The 26,977-nt window shown below is 41.7% G+C and overlaps 1 protein-coding gene across 1 annotated transcript in view; it reads right to left on the reverse strand.

Moving 5' to 3' along the window:
- Positions 1-8,334: 8,334 nt before the first annotated feature.
- The window catches only part of DNER (delta/notch like EGF repeat containing), a gene marked incomplete at both ends in the record, with an annotated part of 225,236 nt that continues 206,593 nt past the window's right edge, over positions 8,335-26,977 (reverse strand). Inside the window, 3 exons of the mRNA XM_079782988.1 lie at positions 8,335-8,446; positions 13,894-14,140; positions 21,836-21,967. Of these exons, the coding sequence (XP_079639114.1) occupies positions 8,335-8,446; positions 13,894-14,140; positions 21,836-21,967 (491 nt within the window). The remainder of the gene's footprint in view (positions 8,447-13,893; positions 14,141-21,835; positions 21,968-26,977) is intronic.

Raw genomic sequence — 26,977 nt, forward strand, 5'->3', positions numbered from 1 at the left:
ACTGACTTTTCTAAACTTTTATATAATAAAACTATGATCACTGCTCTAAAATCATTCTGAGAGGTTAGGCAATGGAAGAAGTCACAAAAGGAAAAATAAAATATTTGTGTAAAATTTAACATCTGCAACTTAAGGAAAAAACCACCTAACAGTTAAAATGCAAACACATTTAGGAAATACATTTGTTGAAAGTAATTTTTTTAAGTACTTATGTATCAACTGATGATGGGAAGGGAATTTCTGGACATTTGGACAATAAACAGAAAACACATCCCAAAACTCAAGGTCCCAAAGGGCTACCCCTTTTTACAAAGGAGGAATCTGAGAATCAAGGAGCTGATGAGCCCTACATTCAACCACACAGCTGGGAAGTGACTCCAGGAAGTGACAGTATAGGACAATCACTATGATGAATCACCTCTCCTTGGTGAATAAAATGAAATGTCCAAAAAAGGGGAAGTGGCCCAATAGTAGCTTCTGCATTCCACACGGTCTATGAAACCACAAGGCAGGATGCTATGAGAATGCAAAATTGTCCACTGACAAAATGCCTACATTGTTGCTGGAGTGAAAATCCACATGGAGAAAAGACTTGCAATTTTAGAGAAGCCAAGCAGATTGGACTTTTATTGATGAATAGCTGGTAAAGACCCATATTGGAAACAGATGTACTGTCTAGCAGGCAGATAGTGGGTAGACACAAAGGATAAGTGCAGGACAGATGCCCTCATCGAGGTCCCTTTGACAAATTTCAAGCTCTGGTCAAGGCTGTGTATGTCTGACTTTGGAGAAGGAGGTCTTTTGTAAGTATACTAGTGTATCTTAATAATATGACTCTGAAAACAGAAGGCCAGTTTCCTGAAGAATAAGGTCATTTGAATGTCATGGGAATAAAATAGAGCTTGCTGGCTAATAAGAAGAAAATGGACCCCTCTTTTGAGGGATTCTCTGGGGACTTGCTGGATGCTTGCGAATCCACCTGCATGCACACAGCATGCCCACTTCTCATCCCCATCCAGGAAGGAGGAAACTTTCTCCTAGAAGTAAAAGCAAAGAGATGCTTTACTTTGTGGAGCAAACGCAAGATGGAAGAGCAATGGTTTCCAGAACTTTTATTTAGTGAGTAGCTGAAAAACAAACCCACTTCCAGGGCAAGGCTCAGAGAAGACAAGTGGAGTCAAGTCCAAAGGCACATCTGGTTCCAGATTCCGCCACTCTATCTCATGTCCCCAGTTTAATCAGCCAGCTCCCAATCACCTTAAAGCAGTGGTTCTCAACCTTCCTAATGCTGCGACCCTTTAATACAGTTCCTCATGTTGTGGTGACCCCCAACCATAAAATTAATTTTGTTGCTACTTCATAACTGTAATTTTGCAACTGTTATGAATTGTCATGTAAATATCTGTGTTTTCTGATGGTCTTAGGCGACCCCTGTGAAAGGGTCGTTCAACCACCAAATGGGTCGTGACCCACAGGTTGAGAACCACTGCCTTAAAGGAACCCCCAAAACTCTAAGGCAAGCTCAAAATAAGAAGCCTAGCTTCTGCCAATTTCACTTGGTCTACTTCCTTGCATGGAGGGATCAAAAATTAGTTATTTCAGTCTGAGAGCAATATAAATAGAAATATATATATATATTAATACAAATAAATTCAATGTACAATTTATAGATTAAAATTCTGGGATCTTTGAAAAGAATAGATCGGGGTTATTTTCTGTCACAATTAGATTTAAATGTGTAACTGAGTTGAAAAAAATTCTCCACTTTGTTGATCCTAGTCTTTGGCACTTGCAAACTCACTGCAAGTGAGATGGGACCTTTAAAAATGCCCTGAGGGCCCCAGTCCCTGAAGGTAAATTGCTCAGTATTAATTTCTGTGTCAATAATTGGGCAATATTCTACTTGATGAGTAGGGTTTAAAAAGGACAGACAAGGCTGGAACAGAAATAATCGGCAATCATTTGTTTTATTACCTTCTCCCTCAAGATAGAAGCCTACTTACTTGGAGCTGACCTGAAGGCCATGCTTGTAGAGCAGGCCCAGCTTTGAGTCCACAAAAAGTGGTTTCTGGATTTTCTACTTTCTATACCCTCTGCCCACTTCCTACCCAAAGCTTTCAAAACATCTCCAACCTCCACAACTGCAGTTTCTTGAAGACAATGGATCTGAATCAATATGCATACCATAAGCTATTAGGACATGGCCCAAAGTTTAGCCCAAAGCAGGCCCAGAACAGATGTTCGTTGAATCACTCTCCACTGAAGAAGGTCACAGAGCCTATTATTTTCACAGGCATGCCAAGGGTTCCCATAATGAAGCAAGCTTGGGGAGATCTGATTTTATGCAAACACATTATTTTGGAATCTATATATATAAAGAGCCAGGGTCCATAACGACCAAGGCTCCACCGAAACACCAGAAGTCAGTGCTGGGTTGCCGTGGTGACCCAGCACTGACTGCAGCCGGTGCTGGTGCAGCAACCCAGCACTGGCTGCCCAGGGGGCTGTGGATAAGGCCCAGAGAGACGCCTGCAGAGAGAGAGGCAGGGTCTGATCCCCAGCCTCCATGGCAGCTGTTGATCAGCCGATGCCTCTCTCTTTCTCTCCCAGCTTTGCCAGCAGCCGCACCAGTTTCTCTCCAGGCCTCCTCCAGGGCTGCTGATCAGCCCCGCCTCTTTGATCAGGACCAGAGATAGGCCTGGAGACACTGACTGGCATAGAAATTGACTAATCAGAACCAAATCTGGGTGAAGTGCCAGGAGCCAATGGCTGCGTAGAAGGCAGAGATTTTGATGCTGACTAGCATAGAAACCAACCAATCAGCCCTAACTGGTTTGGCTCAGTGGATAAAGCGTTGGCCTGTCGACTGTAAAGGTCCCAGGTTCGATTCCAGTCAAGGGCATGTACCTTGGTTGCAAGCACATCCCCAGTAGTGGGTGTGCAGGAGGCAGCTGATTGATGTTTCTCTCTCATCAATGTTTCTAACTCTCTCCCTTCCTCTCTGTAAAAAATCAATAAAACATGTTTAAAAAAAAATAAAAGAAAAAAGAAACCGACCAATCAGAACCTAAACTGGGTGAAGTGTGAGGAGCCAATGGCTGCCTAGGAGGCAGAGCTTTTGACACTGACTGGCATAGAAACCGACCAATCAGAACCTAATCTGGGTGAACTGTGAAGGCAGAACCTAAGGTGGGGGCTGAGGAGGGGTTTTAAGGGCAACAGCTGCTTGGTGTAAGGTATAAGAAAGCAGTCCATTTTTTTCATGACTGGTTTGGTAGTATAGTGCATATGGCTGGCTATCAGTCCAGATATAAGGATTATGTGTTTTTGTCTGCCAAGAGCATCTCCTTCTGCTGAAAAAGGCTTCCTCCCCCCTCCCCCCATTTAAGTAATCCTATCCTATATAATCTATTTATACTACTAAAAGGGTAATATGCTAATTAGACCAGGTTGACTGGCCATCTTCTGGACATCCGACTTCTTTCCAGACAAAGCCATGGTGGTGGGGGCCAAGGCAGAGGCAGTTAGGGGCGATCAGGCTGGCAGGGGAGGGCAGTTAGAGGCGAGATCAGGCTGGCAGGGGAGGGCAGTTGGGGGCAACCAGGACATCAGGGGAGGGCAGTTCTAGACGAGATCAGGCCAGCACAGGGGGGGGGGACAGTTGGGGGCGAGATCAGGCTGGCAGGGCAGGACAGTTAGGGGCACTCAGGCAGGCAGGCAGGTGAGTGGTTAGAAGCCAGCAGTCCCAGATTGCAAGGGGGATGTCCGACCGCTGGTTTAGGCCCGATCCCTAAGGGATAGAAACCAACCAATCAGTCCTAACCAGTTTGGCTCAGTGGATAGAGCGTCGGCCTGTAGACTGAAAGGTCCCAGGTTCGATTCTGGTCGGATATCCTCCGAGGGGTCCCCAATTGGAGAGGGTGCAGGCTGGGCTGAGGGATACCGCCCCCCCCCCTCCTACATGAATTTCATGCACTGGGCCCCTAGTAATGAAAATAAAGGAATTGGGTAAGGGAGTGTTGGGCTGGTAAGAGCTCACTGACATTTTTCAACCACCCAGATGATATGGGGTAGAAGAGGCAAAGAAGAGAGTGTCCTAGGATAACAAATAATGGATACTTTTCATAAGTGGGACAAGCATAAAAGGTGGAGTTTCCACCCAGAAGGACCATACCATCTAATCAAGTAAGCATCTAAACAAATCAGCAGGGGCTAAAAGAAAAGCTGTTTGGTGCCTTGCAAGCAATGGATCTATGAGTGAGTCTTTCTTGGACGAAAATAGCTGGAAATTAGTCCTGTCTGTGTTAAGAGGTGATTGCCTACAAGGAAAGTACAATGAAAAAAGTACAATCACTTCTTCTTTATGGAGATGATCCAAATAGTTGCAGCTTTTCAAGAAAGGTTGATTCTGCTGAACCCTGAAAATAAGGACTGGGAAAGCACTCAACCCATTGTACAGCAACCATGAACTTAACCTTAGTGCTTTAGGTTTACCCACTACCTCCAAAAAAGACAATTACACACATTTAAAACTATTTGAATTGCAATTCTTATTCTATTATGTAATTCTCTCTCATCACTAGCACCTGAGATTAACTGAGAATTAAGGTAAATTCATTTGTGACACACCTTAAAATTCATGTGAAGAACATGAGTCATGTCCCTAGATGCCTGATATTTTCCACTTGAATATTATCCAGTGCTGAAAGCATTTTGCACTTAATCCCCTGGGTTCAGAGCTGAAGCACTTATAAGTCTTCTGGAAGATGAGTTGTGCTAACATGTTCATGTGGCAAACATGCGAAGTTCCATAAAGTGATCTCTCCTGAGTGTCATTCCTCATCTCTGTGCAAAACACTTCTGTCTTCTGTGCACTCAGCTGGCCTCAGGGTGGTCCAGGGAGACAAGGACACATTAGGTATAAGGAGTTACTGTTTACTGAGTACAATGTGCCAGGAGATGTGCTGCCCTTCCAGTTACATGAACCCATCTTCTGCTTCTCAATAGCACTGGTATCCCACTGACTTGGGGGAAACCATCTTCTAGTCTTCCTGTGCTCCATTTGGCTCATCTGTAGAGTGAGGGTGAAGCAGAATATTTTCCAAACACCCTTCACCTCTCAACCACAGGAAGCCTACATCAGTATGAAAAGCTTTGCTGTCTCTCTGAAAGTACCCTCTTCATATCCACTGCCCAGGGTCAGGAGCCAGGAGCTAGGAGCCAGGAGCAACCCAGTAGGGAAATTGAGAAGACAACAGCAAAGGCCCAACACCCCCCTTTCCCTGGAGTAACCTCACTGCCAAGCACAAAGCTCATAGCCAACTCTTGTTCTTTGTCTTCTGAATTGAGGCTCAGAAGGGAGCTTCCCTAGAGCCACTACTGTTAAGAGATATAGACACAACATCCTTGATGAAGCTTATGATATCCAGGAGCGTGAGCAATTCCTGTCCCATCTGCTGTCATGGCCCTCCTCCCCAAATAAGGGAAGGGTTTACTGGTCCATCGTAGGCATTTAATAAATACTTGCTAAATGAATTAATTAATGAAGATCTAATGAATTAATGTTGGGTAGGTAGATGGACGCATGGGTGAATGGGTGGATGGGATGAATGGATGGGTAGATGGGTAGATGGGTGGATGGATAAATAATGACTATGAGCAGAAGCTCTGATTCCATGTTTTAAAACTGTTTCTATGTCTAAAAAACTGTGGGACCTTGAAAAGCTATTTACATTATCTAGGACTTAGTTTCTTCCTAAGAATGTCAGTCATAAAAGTCTCTACCCTCATTGGGTTACTGTGAGGATTAAAGCAGATAATCTTCATAAATTGATCAGCAGTTTGGGCAGCACACAATCAGCATTAATAAACATAAGCTATTCTTATTAAAATATTGAGTGCAAGTCATCTTATTAGAAAGAAAACCTTTAATCAGTCTAAATCATGAAAAAGCATGGCCTACACAAAATTCAAACCTATAGAATTAGCAGCACATTGTTGGCTCTCCACCCCTAGACTCGTCAGGAAACACCGGTGGGTCACAAGGAGGCGTTTGAGAACACTACCTATACACTAAACAACAGGAGCTCAGTGAAGATTTGTAATATGAACAGATGGAATGAACTGCATGAATGAGAGAATAGGTGAACAGATGGGAAAGAATGAAAAGGAATGAGAGATTGTCTAGTTCAGTGGTTCTCAACCAGGGGTGATTTTGCACCCCAGGAGATATTTGACAATATCTTGGGACATTTCTGGTTGCCACATCTGGGAGGTACTATTGGCCTCTAGTGGGTAGAGGCCAGGGATGCCTCAACAACACACAGGACAGCCCACTACAAAGAATAAACCAGATCAAAATATCAATAGTACAGAGCTTAAGAAGCCCTGGTCTAGTGCATTGAATTTAAACTCAGCTCCTCCATAGTATGTCTGTGTCTCTGTGTGTGTACTAGTATATGTGTGTGTGTGTGTGTGTGTGTGTGTGTGTGTGTGTGTGTGTGTGTGGCATCTGTAGAGTGAGGGTGAAGCAGTGTGTGTATTTGGGTAGGTCTGCCTAACATTCAACTGTTCTAAGGACCACTTTGAATGTGTAGTATACCTTTTATGTCCTTATGGATTTATATCCATCTCACTGCAAGGAAGATCCTGCTATAATGAGTCAAATTGAAATTGCCTATGGGAGTCACATTTCTGAAAGACTGTAAAAGTTGCTTGTTTTCCAATATAAGGAAACCACAGTATCAGAATTTCAAATTGTTAAGGGGCCTTTTGGCTTGGGAAAGCAGGAAATCACCTTATTAAAATGTAATTTGGCCATGGAGTATTTTAATAATGGACTAGTTTAATAATAAAAATATTTCCATTTTGTGAACATTTTCTTTAGCAATTTGGAGATTTTCAAGTAAACCAGCAGAAATATGACAATGATTGGCTATCTGTTGATCTCTATTGTCACACAGCAGTCTGGGAATGTGTCTGTGGGTTAAATTTTAATCTGTGGATTAGAAAATTTTAAGAGCTATCATGCAAATTCATTCTTGAAAAACCTCCATTACAAAATTATGGGGCTGCTGATTTAATCCAGAAACTGAGGTCTATAATGCACTAACTGAATTTCATTTCTGCTTGAATTTCTGTAGCATGGACATCCTGCCCCACCAATACGAGACCTTGCCTTTCTTCCTGTCCTGGTACAACTCCCGCCCCCCCCCCCCCCCCCCCCCCGCCGCTCCACCACACACACACACACACACTATTATAAGTATTGACATGGAGAGTTCATACTGACATTACTTTGGAGAACTGCCATTGTTGTATTTTTATTTGTACAGAATACTATCTGGCTCACAACTATGACGGTGTTTTTTCTGAGAGTTTGAGCCCCAGAAATGTGTTTTATGTCATTTTAAAAGAACGAGAGACAAGTGCTTCCTTGACTTGGTAATATTTATTCAATATTCCTTGAAATTAGCAAGAATCAGAAGAAGCACATATCAATCAAATACAGCCACAAAAAAGTCCTCATATAAATAAAGATGCACTATGAGAAATACTCGCTATGGAAGGGGCTGGTACCCTCTTACATTTACTATCTCTTAGCAACGGACAGCTCCAACGTAAATGTAGCTTGCTCACAATTAAAAAGACCTTGACTTTTCAAAGAAAATATAGATCCAATTCGATTGTAATTGCCTCACGAGGCCCTTCCATTTAAGTACGTTTTCAAGGCCTACTTTGACGACTGTTACAAAAACAACCAAAAACAAACTCAAAAGAATGTTTCCACAGGTTCAACAAAACAGTGCAGAAATAAGTTACTTACCCATGCACAGAATAAGGCAAAGGCTAATTTCATTCGGGTTAGGAATAGTAAAGGTAACTACTTTCTTTTTCACAAAACAGACATTTCAGACTTCTTTTTAAGTCACGGGGATACTGTACTACGCGTCATTCTCTACGTGTTTCCTAACTCTACTCAGAAAGCCACACTCACACATTAACTAGAAACTTCTCCTTGATTAGACTATTTCTGTCACAGCCACAGAAATTAATCTGGGTGTCATTATAGGGTCTACCGTGAAAAGACCACACACTAGTCGAAGCTTAGGGTTTAGAGGGATGAAAGTATATTAAGACGTAGTCTATGGACTTCTCAAATTCCATGTTTAAAATATGTGTTTCAAACTAAAAGCTGCAGAAAATTAGTTCTTAGATATTCTACCGAAAACTCTTGAGCAGCTAACATTTTAAATTTCTTAAGCTTTTTATTTTCTTAAAAATATTTAAATGAGTGTAGTATCCCATCTTTTTGAAAAATAATCCAAAAAATGACTACAAATCTTTTGTTTTAATCAGTGTGACCAAAGGTTTGTCATCGGGGCTGTAGTCCTCATAGGCGATGGGGGTCACGTCGTACATCGCAGGCCGGGATTTCTTTCCAAACCTAAAATCACAGAAGAGAGGACTCTAGTTAGGTACATGTTGGATCTCAAGTCCTATGAAAGGCAAATGGTAAGAATAACTTATATTCAGGAACCAAATGGAACTATAAAAATACCCTAACAGATATATTCTTTAGCAAGTACAGAAATTTAAGACTTCCTCATAGTAACACTGCATGAGTAAAAATATTAGTCTTCGGTGCAGGAGGCAAGAAATGGATTCCACAAAACACAGAGTCCAAATTAATGTTGAAGCTTGTAGGTTAAATCTTGGCAAAGCAGTCAGGCGTGACAGCTCCACAATAGGATTTAAAAGAACATATATTGATTTATCTTTTTCTTCTGAGACCCGTAAGGATGTGGAGAGGCAAGTTTATTTTACATTCACTCTGCAGCTTGGAATGCACAGTGGCAGGGTGGTCTTCCCCAGACCATGGACAGACAGCCTCTCCTATGAGAATTGCCGGAGGGCTGTGAAGGCTCAGAGGTCTTCTGAGGCCCCAAGACAAGAAGAAGGGATGAGGGAGGAAATGACTTCAAATAGGTGTTTGTCCACAAAATGTGCCATCCAGTCCCACCCACCTATTACTCCCTGACACCCATGTACACACACGCCATTGTTTCTTCCCTGAGCACAAAGCCATTGTCCCAACAGATTTGTATATTTCAAAATCTCCTTGACAGCAGGACTGACAAACAGAAGCCATGGGCGTCAAAATCCAATTTCAGGACTTCCTGAAAAGTCAGTATCAAGATGGTGATGATTACAATACAGCCAATTCAGCTTCTGGGTGGTCTCTTCCCATTCAAGACTTCACCTTCCCCCAAAGCCCCTGCAGTGCAGTGGGATTTAAAGGATTGAACCCACCCCCCACTAGCCTTTTATAGAAAACAGGTTTTAACTGTTTCAAGTCCACTGGGGCCCATTAAAAAAGAAATTTTAGAAGAAGCTAAAATTTTTAAAAGGTGGCGAGGATGAGCACCCTAAGACATCAAGGGGATAATTTACGGTGGCTTACATGTCATCTCCCCGCTTTCCTACTTCTTCCTTTGAAAAGTCTGTCTTCTCACGTACAGAGATAAAAGGTAAAATCGAATGGAAAATTAGAAACATTGCATTTTTATGTGATATTTTATTTTTAAATGTTTTTTCTATCGTGTATTTCCATTCATTCAAGATTTACTGGCCTCCAGGAGCACAAAGGCATAAACCATGCCCGGTGGGTGCCAGGCACATGCAGAGACAAAGAGTTAAAGCATGCTGCCACCGAGAAACCACAGCTATTACTGCAACGTTAAAGTCATCAATAAACTCGTGTCTAAAATGCGAAGCCTCACCAAAGGTCTGGGACTCTGTGTGCATAAATGTGTACAGCCTGCTGCGGTCTGTGTATCTCAATTGAGGGAGGCCTGCATAATCTGAGACTCAGAAAAGGGGCATCAGTGTAAAAGCCAACTTTTACTCAACCAGTGTTAAGCGAAAGGGTCTTAACACTTTCTCCCAAGTCTGAAAATTTCAGAGCGTACCTAAGGTACAAATATTTGGACAATGTATTTCTCATAAAATAGCCAGCTACACTGGTAATAATATACCACCAATAATATTAATTAATTTTAATTGTATATTTTTGAAGCTATAGAAAAGTATAATGTGGACCAGGGTTTAGCACACTACAGCCTGCAAGCCAGTTGCAGCCTGTTGCCTGTTTTTCAAATAAAGTTTTATTGGACCACAGTTATGTCCATCTGTAGTGCCTCTGCTGCTACAAAGGCAGAATTGAGGAGGCACAGAGACCTAAAGACTGTATGGCCCACAAAGTGTAGCATTTTACAGGCCTAGATGAAGGCCACAGTCCCTCTCCCCAAAGGATTTAGTGTAGCACTGGCCACGTTAACCATCGTGGAAGCACTAACAGAGTCATGGGAACAGTAGTATCTGTGTGACAGGCATCTAAACATCGTATTTGGTGACAAGTCTTACGTACATTATTTCACTAAAAACAAACAAAAAAATACCACAACTAGTTATAAGGCAGATCACAGAGTGCACATTCTTCTAGTTCATATTCCCCTGAAAGTCAAAAGCTAAAACAATGCCACAAAGAATGTCAGATGGGTCTGACCTTGAAAAAGGCCCACATCAGGAGATGCCATTTGAGAGAAAGTGACTGTTCTCTCTCATAGCTCTCCTTTCTTTTTGTTTTCTGTGATCAGGCACTTATAGCTGGTGGAGCAGCGAGCAATCAGGTGGGACCAGAACTTAGTCATGTCATCGCTCCCACTAGCCAGTCAGTTATAAACTCTCTCCAACCTAAAGGTAAGCAAAGCAGCGTCAGAGCTGATGACTCGCAGGATAAGGGGCTACTTCTCAACCCAGTACCAGCGCCAACCAATTGCTGTCATCACAGTCACCACACACTTCCTCAGTCACTCTTGAATGTCACAGATGACCCACTCAGTTTCGTCCTGTGTGGTTGCTGAGCTGCAGTCATTCTTATCCAATGTCACCTCCAGACTAGCGACGGGAAGACAGGCCATGAAATGAACGTTAGGTATAGGCTACTGCTGAAGACTAGGAGGGTAATTTCACAAGAATTGTGTTTTGTCAGTGCTTTCTAGGGTTTCCAGGAAAAAAAGAGCAAAAAGGGCCCACCAGCCAGAGACCCAGCATGGGCCTCCAGAGGGCCATGCTGTAGAAACCACAGGTTGTAACTACATAAACCTTCAGATGGGAATGTTCCCAGATATGGGGAAGGTACTGTTTTGACTTCAATGGCTTTATTTGCAGTCACTGGTGCATGTAGAAGCTTGTTGGTTAGGAATTCTGCAGTAAATATTTTTGATAAAAATCGGCACCAAATAAGAACCAGGTTTGTAAATGCTTTCAAGTTTATCCTTTCCTTCCAAGAATATTCGGTAAATATCTTCCCAGCGGGCTATATAATCAGGAAGCCCAGAAGGATCTATTTTAAACTATTCTGAGGCCAAAATAAAATATTCTTCCTCTTGACTGCAAAAGCATCTTACTTAGCTAGGGATCCTCTCACAGTGGGAGAATCCAATTTCTTGGGTCTCCCAGTACACCCCAGTATAAAGTGGTGACATCTGCTCCTTCCTGGTGAACTGAACCCCTCTGGGAACTCTTGAACAACTGAACTTGTCTATTCTCTCCTTTTCACATCTTCTGTGTGTCGTCCAATGATTTCAGGACACTGCAAAGATTCCTGAAGGCTGGTACCACTCACCAAGCTAGTGTCTGGAATGAATCTCTCTCTTAGACAGATGAAGGCACCTTCCATTAACCGCTAACCAAGATCATCCATCCATTTCAGACCAAAGTTTAGTAAGACCTCAAATTTTAGTAAGGTCTGCTATGTACCAGAACCCACTGGAGATAAAGTAATTAAAAAATAAATAAGTAAATCTCTGTTCTTTATGCACAAGCTAGTGGAAAAATTAGTCAAATACACAAAGAAGATGAGATTTGCAGGGATCGATCTCAGGGCTTCCTGGAAGCTGTGTTGTCCAGCTGACTCTTAATGGAAGGAGCAAATGACAGGCAGCTGTGTAGGGCCTGATATGGGGAGATATGAACCCTTTTTCCCTCATAGTTTAGAAGTCAGGCTCAGGCTCATGCAAGTCCCACTAAGAAGCTGTCCTTGCTGCCCCGAGGTATGGGGGCAGATGCTCTGTCTCCCAACTCCTCTCTTCCACTGGCTCCTCTGCCTGAAAGCTGGGGACCAGCTTCTGCTTCCAGTGAGGTGGCAAAATTTCTGTAAGATCTAAGTGTTGGGTTTGGGGTTTCCTTTTGAAGAAAGTGAACTTTCTGAACTTCTGAACTTCTTTGCCATTCAGACAGAATTTGGATCTGCTTGTATCAAAACCAATATCAATATACGATGACTCAATCAGTGCAGCTAAGAGTACCCTTGAGCCCCAATCCCTTGAGCACCAGGCCTTTCAGAAGCCTCCGGCTCAGCGGAGGCTTCTGAAAGGCCTGGTGCCAGAGCAGACAGGCACCCAGCTCCCCCACTTTTGATGGTCCACGGCCGCTGAGGGGGGCTGCCGCGGACACCTGGCTACCCTGCCGTTGAGAGGCGCAGCTGGGTGTCCGCGGCAGGCCCCCTCAGCGGCCGCGGATGTGGCCGTTGAGAGGCACAGGGGGCGGGGTAGCCCCCCTCAGTGGCATCGGATCCGTGCCTCTCAATGGCCGGATAGGCCACCCCGAGTCCCGCCCCCCAGCCTCCCGCCACCCAATCATGGGCATAACAGAGTGATGGTAATTTACATGTTACTCTATTATTAGGTAGGATTATTGACTATATTCCTTGTGCTGTACTTTATATCCCTGTGACTATTCTGTAACTACCAATTTGTACTTTCTTTTTCCTTTCACCTTTTTTCACCTATCCCCCAACCCCTTCACCATCTTGCAATTGTCAAAATGTTCTCTGTATCTATGAGTCTGTTTCTCTTATGCTTGTTTATTTTTTTCAGATTCAATTGTTGATAGATATGTGTTTACTGCCGTTTTGTTATTCATATTTTTTATCTTTTTTTCCTTCTTCTTTTTAAAGGAAACCCTTTAACATTTTATGAATATGGGTTTGGTGGTGATGAACTCTTTTAGCTTTTTGTTGTCTGAGAAGCTCTTTATCTGCCTTCAATTCTAAATGATAGCTTTGCTGGGTATAGTTATCTTGGTAGTAGGTCCTTGCTTTTCATCACTTTGAATAGTTCTTGCCAATCCTGTATAGCCTACAAAATTTCTGTTGAGATATCAGCTGATAGTCTCATGGGAGCTCCCTTATAGGTAACTAACTGATTTTCTCCTGCTGCTTTTAATATTCTCTCTTTTTCTTTAACCTTTAGCATTTAAATTTGATGTATTTGGGGGGTTGGCCTCTTTGGATTCATCTTGTTTGTGACTCCCTGTGCTTCCTGGCCTTGTATGTCTAGTTCCTTCAGCAGGTAAGGGAAGTTTTCCATCATTATTTTTTCACATGGATTTCCCAACAGCAAAATGATAGCTGTTAGCCATTTTTAAAGTTATCAAATGGAATAATTTATATCTATGCTGAGTGTTTGGAAAGTAATATAGCTAAGGACATTCCAAAAATAAATCATCTAAAATTTTTCATTCAGTGATTAAGAATCAGATATTTCTCGCACAGATAAACACAAACTGAAGGAATGTATCAAATAAAGTCAGAAAGCCAGTAACCAATGAAAAGGGGTTTGCTTATAAAGCAACCTCATTATCAACCCCCAACAACATTCAATAGGTTCAACAGTACCTTGAACCTAAGTTTATTCTGTGAAACCCTCTTTGTGGGTGTAAAGTCCTATGTACAATATAACCCTGGTCCCAAGAGTGCACATTGTCAAAGAGTGCACATGTGAAAGCAGCCTGTCCCTTTCCCCTCCTGCTGCCCCTGCAACAGCCCACCTGGCGTGCCGAATGGAGGCGATGGCGTTGCTGAACTCGCTGTCGATGCTGCGGCAGTTGTAGAACTCTTCGTAGGCCGGCCTAGAAGAGCCCTGGTACTCGATGCGGCTGATGCGGCAAATCCCCACAATCAGGATGATCAGCATCAGGATGAAGGCAACACACAGGGCCCCGATGATGATGTAGAGGGAGTGCCGGGGCATGTTGGTGAGACTCTCGGCCATGTGCCCGGACTTCCACTGGAGGTCTGAAGGCAAAAACAAGCAAATGGCTGAAAATAAGTTGTGGCCTTGAGCATGGGAAGGTCTTTTCTTGTCCTTGCATGGGTAACTTAAAATGTAAGGGCCATCCACACTGGGAAGGTTTATTTTCTAAGGATTTTCCAGTTCCAGGGTTAATATATAAAGACCTCTTACAAATCATTAAGAAAAACCATGAGCCGAAACCGGTTTGGCTCAGTGGATAGAGCGTCGGCCTGCAGACTCAAGGGTCCCGGGTTCGATTCTGGTCAAGGGCATGTACCTTGGTTGCGGGCACATCCCCAGTAGGGGGTGTGCAAGAGGCAGCTGATCGATGTTTCTCTCTCATCGATGTTTCTAACTCTCTATCCCTCTCTCTTCCTCTCTGTAAAAAATCAATAAAATATATTTTTTTAAAAAAAGAAAAACCATGAACATGTCATAGAAAAATGGGCAATAGATGTCAAAGGAATTCACCAAAGAAATGCATATAGAAAGTTATTTAGCTTCGTAATTATTTTTTAATTTTTTTGATTTCAGAGAGGGAGAGAGAGAGATAGAAACAATAATAATGAGAGAGAATCATTGATCAGCTGTCTCCTGCATGCCCCCGGCTGGGGATCAAGCCCACAACCTGGGCATGTGCCCTGACCGGAAATCGAACCTTGACCTCCTGGTTCATAGCTCAATCCTCAACCACTGAGTCACACAAGCCGGGCCATAATTATTTTTTAAATGCAATTCCTCTCAGTTCCCAAACATAATTTAAATTTTTGATAACAATACAGAAACGGGGGATGTGTAAATTGCTATACAATCCTTATATGGTCTAAGGGTTGTGAGTGCAACAGTGAGAAGAGTCCAGAGAATTTATGCTGGGGAATTGGTCCCATAGGATACAAAGCCCTCTGTACAAGGATGTTCATCTTAGCATCATAATGTTTAAATGTTAAATTATCAACTATTACACATTTAGAAAAACATTCAGAAAATAGGCCCAGAAACCCATGTACTCACCAAAGTTAATAAGTGTTCATATTTTTTCATTTTTCCTTTAGTGTTTTTTTTCAAGTTTTTTTTTTAAATAAAATGTCACAGATATAATTAGAATCCTCACTTCCATTCTCTCTCTTCATTCCACAGTAGACAACACAATTTATAAAAGCAAAAACGTGGGATGCCCTGGCTGATATGGCTCAGTTGGTTGGAGCATCGTTCCATACACCAAAAGGCAGCAGGTTCAATTCCAGATCAGTGCAAATTCTCAGACTGTGGGTCAATCCCCAGTCTGGGTGTGTGCAGAATGCAACTGATCGATGTTGCTTTCTCATATCGATGTTTCTCTCTCTCTTTCTCTCTCTTGTCTGTCTCTTCTTTCCTTTCTCTAAAAAATCAATTAAAAATGTAAAAAGGTGGGAAACAACCTAAATATTCAACTCTTAGTGAAATGAAGAAATGTTCATCAAATAGCTAAAGAGTTAAAGAAGGTTATCAAGCAGGACTGGTTGTATAGTACAAGCACATGTAAGCTTAAAATGTCTGTCTACACACTAAAAAGCTCAGAAGAATAGAGTGATAAAAGGGATGAACATTTGTTGTTTTCTTACTATGGACTAAGCTCTTTGAAAACATCTCATTTTATCATTATAACCACCAGAAGATGTATTACTTTCTCTCCCCATTTTATAGGTATGGCCTAGGAAACTGATGTCACTTCCTAGGTGTGTTGTCAAATACAAGTCTTGATATAAGTTCTTGGCCTCTGCTTCAATGTGCTAACAACAGTGATCTCTGGAAGGCAGGAATTTTTATTTCCTTCTTTATACATCTCAGGCATTTCCCATCTTTTTAAAAATAATGTATTCCTTTATAATAATTTTAAAAAGAGCAATACATTATTTGAAGTAAGTACCCATGTATTATCTTCCAGTGAAACTAGTGGAAGGATTGTGGGCCTTGGGATCATACCAACCTTGCTTTCAATCATGGTTGCAACATTTACTTGACTTCCCTGAGCCTTGGTTTCCTAATTTATAAGAGGAAAATAGCAACATATACCCCAGGGGCTTGCTGTGAGCATAAGTTAGGAAACATGTTTCTAAAAAGTAAGAATATTCACTGCCAGGTATGTGGTGGTTGGCCCCTATAGAGGAGCACCTGGGTGGTAGAAGAAGAAAGGATAAAGTGGCTGGTACCTCTGATGCACATGCCCTGAACTCAGGATTATCGATCACTGTCCTATGCCCTTCCAAAAAGCACCGACCTGTATGCACAGGGGAAAAGGTGAAGGATGGAATATAATCTCAGTGTCTGGCAGAAGTCCTGTTTACAGACCTGCACACAAATGGAATGCTCTGGATAACATGACCAGGATTTGAAAGAAAGCTGTAAAAATTTAAAAGGACTATGCAAGACCAAAGAGAAGTTAACTCATGTGGAAAGAAGATGCCTTCTCTGCTCACACCATCACCACCGCCTCTCAGCCATCACTTCCATGTTAGGACTCTGGGTGCCTGAAAATAGGATTCAGAGATGGGTGGAAATGGCCTGTCCTCCCGGGAAATCCTCAGGACTCTTCTCACTGCTGCACTCATAGCCTCATCTTAATGACATGGAATCCGAGCACCAGCTATTCTTTACCTGGAAAAGTTAGTTTGCAGAAGAGCACAAGAACCCCTTCCCCAGAAGCCTAATGGAAAAATGACCCATGCCCCAAGCCTGGAGGGTTCCTGAAAGTTTGAGAAGAATGGGACAACGGAAGAGACAGCTCTTTGCATCCAGATCTTCTGACTGCTGAGCTTTTCACCAACACTCACACTTAAAGTCTCGTGTTGCCATTGGAGCCTGCCTGCCTGAGCTCACAAAGCCCATGGAGCCATAGGACTGACCATTAGTGCACTCACAGCGCCTTTTGTGCCAACTCACACACAGGCAGATGGACCAGCAGAAATCACTGCAAACAAATGGTCATAATGGAAGAGAGAAGGTGTTTTGTGAAATTTGAACCAAGACTCAATCCTGAAATCAGCAGTCATTGCATTTGGCATTACCTGGTGCACACTGAGAGAGACAACTCATTTTTCTGGCTGAAACAGAAGTGTGACTCACTTGATTTCCAAGTATTTTGACATTCTCTGAAAAAATTCAGTTGTAGGCTGGAGTCCAACACTCACAGAGTCTGCTCTAACACCCATTTAGCATCAACACAAAGGCAGCCAGTACCGCTTTCTGCTCCAACTTGGTGGCGGGCTCAGATCTGATTGCTGCAGCAGGGCCACACGGGTTGTGAAATCTTATGGTTGATGCATAACCACATAAATAGTTTACACATCATATTAACTGTGTACACACAGGGAGTGCACAACCAGAAGGCCAGGACAGTGGAAAGACAACTGTACTGGGTTATGTGCTCGGCACGTTGTCCCAGGCCTGATGAGCTGCCTAAACTGCTTGTATTTCTGACCATCGGCTCTGTTTCCCAAAACTCTGAGTTCCAAGATGATTGGACTTTTAGGAAAACTCAAAATTTCTCCTAAAACCTCTGCTTCCCTCTGCCTCACCCTGTGTTTTTCCCACCTTTACCTTCATCTAAAGCTTCTCTGATAAGTCAATGTGGCTGCTTTGCACACTAATAAAGTTTGGAGCCAGGTTGGATCTGAATAAATCCAACGCTTGGTCTGAGAGGCAGCAAATTTATCTGCACCAGGTGGCTGTAGCTGCCGACTCCTGGTCCAGGAGTGCTCCTCATAAGTCATTGCTCTGCTGCATCCTGGGAGTCCCACTGCATGAATCATTTACTATAATGGCTACAGCATGGCTGGGGAAGAATCGCACACCAGCACATGCTGGATGGGATGGTCTCAGTAGCCCCAGCAGGTGCATGACCAGGAATGTATGCACAAGAACTATCCAGGAAAAATGTCACACGTATGGGTCTGAGGGATAATTTGTGTTTTGGTTTAAATTCAATTTGTTTGAGGTTTTGTATTTTCCAAAGTGATTTCACATTTAACATTTTCACTGATCGAATGCATAAATCCAAGATAGCCTATTCTCCAATTTCTCACCTGCAGAATATCAGTAATCCAATAGTTTGACCACAGATTCAACTGTTCAGTGTCTATTATCGTACAACTGTCGGTCAGCAAGGTTGACTGTAATTCTAACTGTATGAACCTTATAGCTTCTACACAGATGATACAAAACACCACTAAGTAAACATTTATAGGAATTTTGATTTTTAGACCTTGATTCTAGAAATGCAAACATTTTATAAAAATACACACCCCCAAAAAAACTGTGATCAGTTCCAAGGTTGTAAGAATAAGTTGCAGTAATATTTTACCAGGGTTGTTTGTTAATTTCAAGAATTTAGGGTTTGCATTTGCCTCAGAATATGTACAGAACACCAGAGTTATTTGAATGGTCCTTTTCGGGTAATTCTGGATCAACTTTGTTGATCGTTTTTGATAAATCTGTATGGTCTGCTTGATAACTCCTTCTTATCACTCTTGGGGGACCAGATAGTATATCTAATTGGGCAAATTTCTAAGCAACATTCATTATTAGGGTGAACACTGGCACAAGAGGTAGCCATGAAAATGGAACCACTAAAATGGTATTAATTTGCATGTAAATCCTATTGAGGTAGCAGGATCTCTAGTGATGGCTGCTGGAAGGGCTGATTCAGTTTCACGTGTAGTGCCCTTCACTGTGAGGTCTCAGATTTCAGGATGTGCATGAACTCAAGCTGAGATGTGTCTGCTGAGAAGAAGATACTTGTGCTAAAATCCAAGGAAAGAGAGCTCCAAACATAAGAAAGAGCACAGGCCAAGACCCTGAAGACAGGAATAAACCTGATCTGTTCAAGGAAGAGAAAGCAGAACCATGTGGCTGAAGCAGAGTGAGTAAGAAAGGGAAGTGGGCGATGTGAACTCCAGAGGCAGAGGTCAGGCCAATAGAGGCTCATTTACTGCCTTCAACAACTCAGTAGCTCTCCAGACCACATAGTTGTGTGGGCTTCGGATCTCTCTGTTCTGTGTGTATCTGAGCTTTCCTGTTGAGATCTACTAACCTGAACTTGTACCATTCAGGCATCCTCTTTGTGGTTTCTGGCCACTTCAGAAGCTCACAGATGCTCAGGGTTAGAAAGAGACCTCTGTGGTCCATGGCTCACACAGGACTAGAGGCCTCTTAGACCTTCCCTGTCCACTGACAAGCCAGATTCTGCTTTCACACCTGGTCCTTGGATTCCTCCATTTGATTCAGATCCAAATCTCTAGACCAGGAGTGTGGAATGTCCGGCCGTGGGCCTTATAAAGGTCCACAAAATCATTTTGTCTGGCCCTGGCAAGGCATTAGGGGTGAGTTAATTAAATGTTTGACCAAATATAGCAGGCTAGTTTTTAAGTTGATAATTTTGTATGCCCCTGAATGATATTATAACTAGCCAAAAAGCCATGGGCAGGAAAAAGGCTCTCCACCCCTGCTCTAGGCACTGTACACCAGTTCCAGCTATATGTCATCACAAACCTCCCACACATGTTCTCCACTGTTACACTCAGGTCAAGGTGAAGTACCCAACACTGGGACCCACAGAGCCTAATCTATGATAACATTTATTTTAACACATTGGCTTAATGGGGAGATGCAAATGAGATCAAGTGGAAAGTGCTCTTCTAGGCAAACAAAGAGCCCAAGTGTGGACCAACATGTGTGATGTGCCCCAACACCTTCGGCTGCTCATGGTGGCCCATGCCCTGCAGGTGCATTGGCTAAAAAGACAATTGCAAAGGTTCATCTTCCCAGGAATAGCTCATAGCATAAGAGCTAAATAGTATAGAATTAAAGAGAAAGAGCAACTAGCATTTATTTACTGCCTACTGCATAGCAGAAATATGCACATATTTGCCTCCTTTCACAGCAACCTTACTATAACCATTTTACAAGTGAGAGAAACGAGGCTCCATGAGATAAATGTGTTTGTATGGGTCACATAACTAGAATATGAAGCCAACTTTTGTCCTTTTATTATTTGTGCATGTTTTGCTAATATTGTCATCACTGGGAGGAAGTAAAATTTAGATTTTTTTTGTAATTATAGGATTGTACTTCAAAACTTATTGAGGGTATCCTATGTGTTCCTGACTTCTTAATTCATACTTTACTATGTATTTATTTTTACAATTAAAATTTTAAAGTTATAAATAGATGTTGTTCTGAGAAATGTGTCATTTCATACAATTATCAAATTTTAGAACAAAAAGTGGCCCCATTTTATAGATGAGTACACTGAGGCTCAGCACAACTAAGTAAAGCCACACAATGAGTACCATGGCCAGGGTGAGAAGCAAGGTCCTACTGACCCAGGTCTGCAATCCCTTCCAGCAAAGATCCCAGCAGAGTGGACTTAACATCCAACACCAATATTAGTTTTAACATCCTACCCAAATCATAGCACTCAGCATTTTTATTATTGGAATCTCTTCCTATCTCTTTATTCAACAAGAGAGTATTTCTCATCTTCAGCAAGGACAGTTGGTCTTAAAACCATTCTGTTTAGGAGAATTTGAGAAAGTTGAGGGAGAGGCCTAAAAATAATTACCTTCTTTCCCTCTCAAGCTCTGAGCCAAGAGCAAAGACAAAGAGTGAGCAGATAAGAGCCCAAGGGTACTTCACTATTGGTCAAGTTGATGGAGAATGTGGTCCACACTTGTGAATAACAAGGCTTCCTAACACGGACCACCCCCCACCTTAGACACATGCTAAGAATTAGCCATCCAGCCACAGGCCATGTGGACCACCAGTGAGGGGGCTATTCTTAAAACAGTATTAGCATGGAGGACTACAGGCAGCAGAAGGGCCTGCTCAGAAGGGAGACAGACAGACAGGGACAGACAGACAGACAGGGCTCCATGTAAGTATTTGCCCCTTCCAAACTCACACAGCAGATAAGTTGTCTTTACCTGATGATGAGTAGGCCAGGGGGTGAGAGGCCCCAGGAAGGAGCTTTTATGAAAGGTTCAACTGCCTTGACCCATTTAAATAAGAAGAAAGGCAGCTTTTAAAGTTGAATTTTTAGCAGTTTACAAACCAGTGGGAACCCCAATGCCTTGTCAGTTCTCATTTTCACCTCAGTACTAGTAGACACGGTATTTTAATGTAAAAAATCGTGATTGTGACATTTTCAAACTTCTGTTAGTTCGTCTTTAGAGAACACTTAGCTCTAAGCAGCTCAAAATGTTTTTCAGATTTTCTTTTCCACTCATCCTCACTGGATTTTTTTTTTCTCCAGACAACTGATGGAACCTAATATGTTTGAAGACACTTGAAGACATAAATGCAAAGTGAATTTACATTTGGTGTGGGTTTTTTTTTACATTTTCAACACAGAGCCTCTGTTTTGTGCTGCGATTCTAACGCGTCTCTGTTGAGCGCATTTTTGGCTGTAGTAGCAGCAGTGAACTCTGGATGACATCTGCACATTCTCATCCCATGGAAGGGCTGCCTTCAGATTCAGGAAGGAGTGGGAGCAGCAGAATGCGGGGGTAGCGGGGGCAAAAGTGTGACACGAGATGCGGGAGGCACGGCGACTCAGGCAGCACTGCCTCTGAGAGTGACCTGGCTGGGCACGGTCAGCATCCCTTTCTTGGTGAAACAAAACTGGAGGTTAAATGTAATAGCTGAAAGGCAGGAAGACTTACGGATTTCACAGTTTGCTCCCACCCAGCCATGTGGGCAGTGGCAGGTATAACCATTGGGCTGGTCCAGGCAGGTGCCGGCATGATGGCAGGGGTTACTATCACATTCATTTATGTCGATGTCACACTCTTCGCCTAAGGAGATAAAGAGAAGTAGCTGTGAGACGATCAGCTGCATCACCCATCGCGTCTCTAGCAAAGCAAAGCTCCAGATCATGATCTCCAGCAATGGAACCCAATTGCTGTTTGTATAAAGTGCAGAACTCTCCCAAATTCTAGTCAGGGGATCTTTTACTTAAATAAACTTCTTTAAAAAGAACAAAAATAGCCTTGGTAAAAAGACTTTTCTTTAATCTATTGAACTAGTTAACTAAAGCTGATTCCCATGTCTGAACAAATTTTCCGAAGTTTATTGGGAAAGCAAATTTGGGTTCCTGATTTCATTAAAGAACCCTATTTTGTATTTAGTCAGCTGAATCTTCTTATTTTTCTGAAACTCCAGATAGTCGAAAACTCAAAGTTTATGGTTGTTTTGTAGCCAAGTGTTTGAGCGTGAGTCAGGACATCTGACTATTTTCTGGATACTAGTAGAGCACAGCTGTGTGCCTAGATTGAGTCAATTATGAAAATTTACCCCAATTTCCAAATTCCTTGATATGTTCCTGGAATGGACCGAAACGCTCAGGAAGGGCATTAGCCACAAGGGGCGACAGTTGTGAAATCTGGGTTGACCTAAGTTGGACGTAATCTTCCCTGAGCAATATGGCCCGAAGGAAATCCACATCCGCTCTAGTCTGTCCTTTCTCCCTAATGAAAACTGTGCCCTGGAGTCTCAACCCCATCTAGACCCAACATTTGCCCCCTTCAGGGAGTGCCTGGTTTAAACTTATAAACCAGAACATGGGAAGATGTCACTGTGATTCAAACACCAATTTACAGGAAATAGCTTGTTATTAGCAGTTACAGGAACAAAACTATCTTCCTGTGAATTAAAGCCATAGGATGAGTCAATACCAACTGGGTGTGCTTATGAAATTTAAAGGTATCTCATCAAAGCTGAATAAAAGAGGGTAGCTCAAATTGAGGCACTCTCTCTTAAAAGTTTGAAAATGAGAAAAAAATGTTTTGATATACTCCTCCATTTGTTTAGATACATGTAAAAAAGCTCCTCCTAGCACTGCAATAGTTGTAGACTAAAGAAAATGAGCAAAATCAATATTTTGTCCATTTTCAAAAGGCAATATTTCAGTGTACACTTGGGTAATTACTTCCAGGCTGACTTAATTAGCAACGAAGTGCTTTTCTGTCTGGTATTGGTTTACCTCTCGTTTATAAAACCACCATATGTCACCCACAGCCACTTTAGAGGAGGAATCTCACACTAAAATATTTCACATCTGTTTCATTTCACACTCTTTTCATACCTAGCATCTGACGCTTTCATTTTTAAAGTGGAATCTGTCCAACAAAACATTTACTACTTCTAGATCCTACTAAGTTGCCTATAATTCAGTAGTGTCTAAGTTGACTTTGTTTCCTACAGTAAATATAGTCATTTACATCAATAGAAAAGACATAAAATTGATTTCCTCTTACTAACCTATTTCAAGGGTTTTCTTTCTATTAATGGGGCAATTGCTCTAAGTGAGAAGGGTATAGACTAAACAGTTACAAACAAGCGTTATAAGGTAGACTAGTTGAAGAAGCGTAAATTAGGACGTACTACAAAATATTAAAAGGATGAAATCAAAGGCCTTGACAAATATATGCATCAGTACTACTTTCCAACCATTTAGGAAGACAAGCTTAATTGAGGTATCTATTCAACAACAGCTTTCTTTAGCTGGCAATGGGAATACTGCATGATTCTGAAATAAGATGTTCCATGGTCTTTGCAACAATAGCAGCAGAAATGACCTAACTTCTCCCTACTAATTCCTTAAAGCAGTGGTTCTCAACCTTTCTAATGCCACGACCCTTTAATACAGTTCCTCATGTTGTGGTGACCCCCAACCATAAAATTATTTTCGTTGCTACTTCATAACTGTAATTTTGCTACTGTTATGAATTGTAATGTAAATATCTGTGTTTTCCAATAGTCTTAGGCGACCCTGCTAGTGGTTCTCAACCTGTGGGTCGCAACCCACAGGTTGAGAACCGCTGCTGTAGAGCATAAGACCATCAGAAAACACAGATATTTATATTACGCAGGCGACCCTGCTAGCGGTTCTCAGAACCGCTGCTGTAGAGCATAAGACCATCAGAAAACACAGATATTTATATTACGATTCATTAACAGTAGCAAAATTACAGTTATGAAGTAGCAACGAAAATAATTTTATGGTTGGGGGTCACCACAACATGAGGAACTGTATTAAAGGGTCGTGGCATTAGGAAGCTTGAGAACCACTGCCTTAAACTACAGGTAGTCCCAGGGCTGTATGTCCAATCCATCCAGTCCTGCTGTGGTCCTGAGCTTCCCCAGGGAGGTAAATGCCAAATTCAGGATCCAGAGCCACCTTACTATGTGTATTGGCTCTTAGATCTTTAAGGGTCTCTAACACAGTCAGGAGAAATCCAAAACCCCTAGATTTGTCTATTCTTGGGACTCAATAGATTGGATTTGGGAGGTATAGAGAATGGCAGGAGAAAATAGGATGAATTCTTTCTACAGACACTTATCAAATATCAAAAACCCAGACAGAGTCCCAAACTTATTCCAGTCTGACTTCCATCACCACAGTGTTCTTAGAGCTCTACTGGGGATTAGATGACATTAGTTAATAGTATAAACTCCATGCCAGGCAGAGGCCTAAAAAGCTAGCAGCTACTTCCACAGCACGTGTGCTCTAGGAGAACCCTGGAGTGATGCACAGTGCTCAGAGACCTGTAGATTTACTCCATTGGCCTATTTCACAGTCTAGCACTCCCATGCTTCTAGTTGAGTCAGTTATACCCCAGCTGGTTCTCTGATGCCTTCACTGAGTCACATGCTGGTAGTAGGAATATGGAATGACTCTGATGATGGAGCCAGTCAAGAAAAATGTCAACCAGAAGACTCCCAAAGAGGACTGCTCTTCTCTGCCTTACTGAGCTCATGTTTACTGCCCATCAGTCATATGCGAGGTATTTGAAGAATTATTATGAATGATGAAGAGCAAGTTTGAGTTCATTTGCATTTACCCATATTGAGAGTATTATGTGTTTTTATGCATTTCAACACCCCACCATTCTAGCTCGAAGCAATGTGTATTCTAGCATATTTTACTAGAAAAGTTCTTAGTATATCATCTTTTTTTACTCATATTAGACTTAATAAATCTTTATGTTTTTACAGGCTTGAGCCAATAACTTTTCATTGACTTGCTTACTTTTTTTAAAAAAATAATTGAATTGGAGAAAAATCAATTACTTTTAAATCGCTGTTGTGCACGAATAACATTTGTAAAGAGAATACAAAATGAAGTTTCTACTTGACTAAGGCTGGAAATCAGAGTCTGAACTTTAAATCTTTTCAATTGATTTTCAATCTACTACTTTCTAAGAGGCAATATGTAGAGTAGGTATCAAATTTGGTAGTATTTATGCAAGTTTACAAGTGTACTGTTTAATTTTCTATGCTTTCCTCAGATAAATTAAAAATTTAAAAAGATTTTAAAAATTAAAACTCACTGCTATTAGTAAATCCTTGGGCTAACAAAGCCCACATTGAATGATATCAATGAAAATAATTATAGTTGTAATACCTACTATTAAATATATGACTACTACATGCCACTCACTGGACTGGGGGCTTTAACTATGCCTTCATACTTGACAAACATTTTATTCCAGATGAAATGGATCTAAAAAAAAAATATTTGGAACTTCTACCATGATGGAAAAACTGGAACCTGTCTTGACCTCCCACTATAAAAAATTAGACAAGTGGATGAAATATGTATTTTTAAAAAACACTCTTAAGACATTGGACAACAGGCAGTGCATGACCCTGACTGCTGAGAGAAGGGAAACGAAACAGCTGAGTACTGCCAGCATCCTGGCTTTCTGCCTGGACCCCATTTAGAACACAATGGTTTCACTGAGCTGCGGAGAACTGGATTTGGTGGGGGCCAAGATAGCTGTAATTTGCAGGACAGACTAACACAGAAGATAGAGCCACTCAGAAAAAGAGCATCAGAAATATGCCATGTCCCTTGAGTTTGTTACTGAATGTTGTATATGAGTAAATGGAACTCCATGGGTCTACAAACAAGATGAAGGACGAACAAATCCCAAAGCTCACAGAGGACTGGGAGGGTTTCAAACTTTCACAAGTCAGAGTGCAGGTATTTTATTGACCAGCCAGTGTATTCGCCTTAGCAGTAAGGTAGGACTATCCCCTGAGTAACAGCTCATCCTCCAAAATGTAAAAATAAGCCTTGAAAGGATCAGTCAGGTTGCCAAGTAACTTACCTACCTGCCACCAAAAAAGGCAGCTCTCTGAAAAGAAAGACAATAAATCCCATCACTCAATAGCTTAACTAACAATGGCCAGCATTCAGCAAAAATTATTAGACATGCAAAGAAGTAGACACATGGAACCCATAACCAGAAGAAAAATCAGTTCGAAAGGTAGAGATCCAGAAGTAACAGATGATGATGAGTAAACAAGAAATTTGCTCAAAATTTAAAGGAAAGCATGAAAGAAATACGGGTAAAAATGGAAGTTATAAAAAACTGAATGAAATTTACAGATAAAAAAATACAATATCAAATTAAAAACTAATATAGAGTGATAGTAATAGATTAGATGATGCAGAGTAGAAGATTCATAAACTTGAAAACAGAGCAATAGAAGCTAGAAAAACTAAAGCTCAGGGAAAAATGAATAGAAACTCAGTGACCTGGTGTACAAATTTTAGTAGTCTAACACAGATGTAATAAGAGTCTAAGGGAAGGGGGGAAAGAGGCATAACAATAATATTTGGTGGAATAGTGGCTACACATTTTCCAAATTTGAAGAAAACTATAAAACCAGATCCAAGAAGTGAAAAAAATCCCAAGCAGTATAAATACGAACAAAATCACATCAAGGCACATCATAATCAATTTGCTAAAAGCCAGCAGCAAAGGAAAAATTCTAAAAACAGCCAGAGTGATGGA

The sequence above is a fragment of the Cnephaeus nilssonii genome (assembly GCF_951640355.1).
Source record: "Cnephaeus nilssonii genome assembly, chromosome: 10".
NCBI lineage: Eukaryota > Metazoa > Chordata > Mammalia > Chiroptera > Vespertilionidae > Cnephaeus > Cnephaeus nilssonii.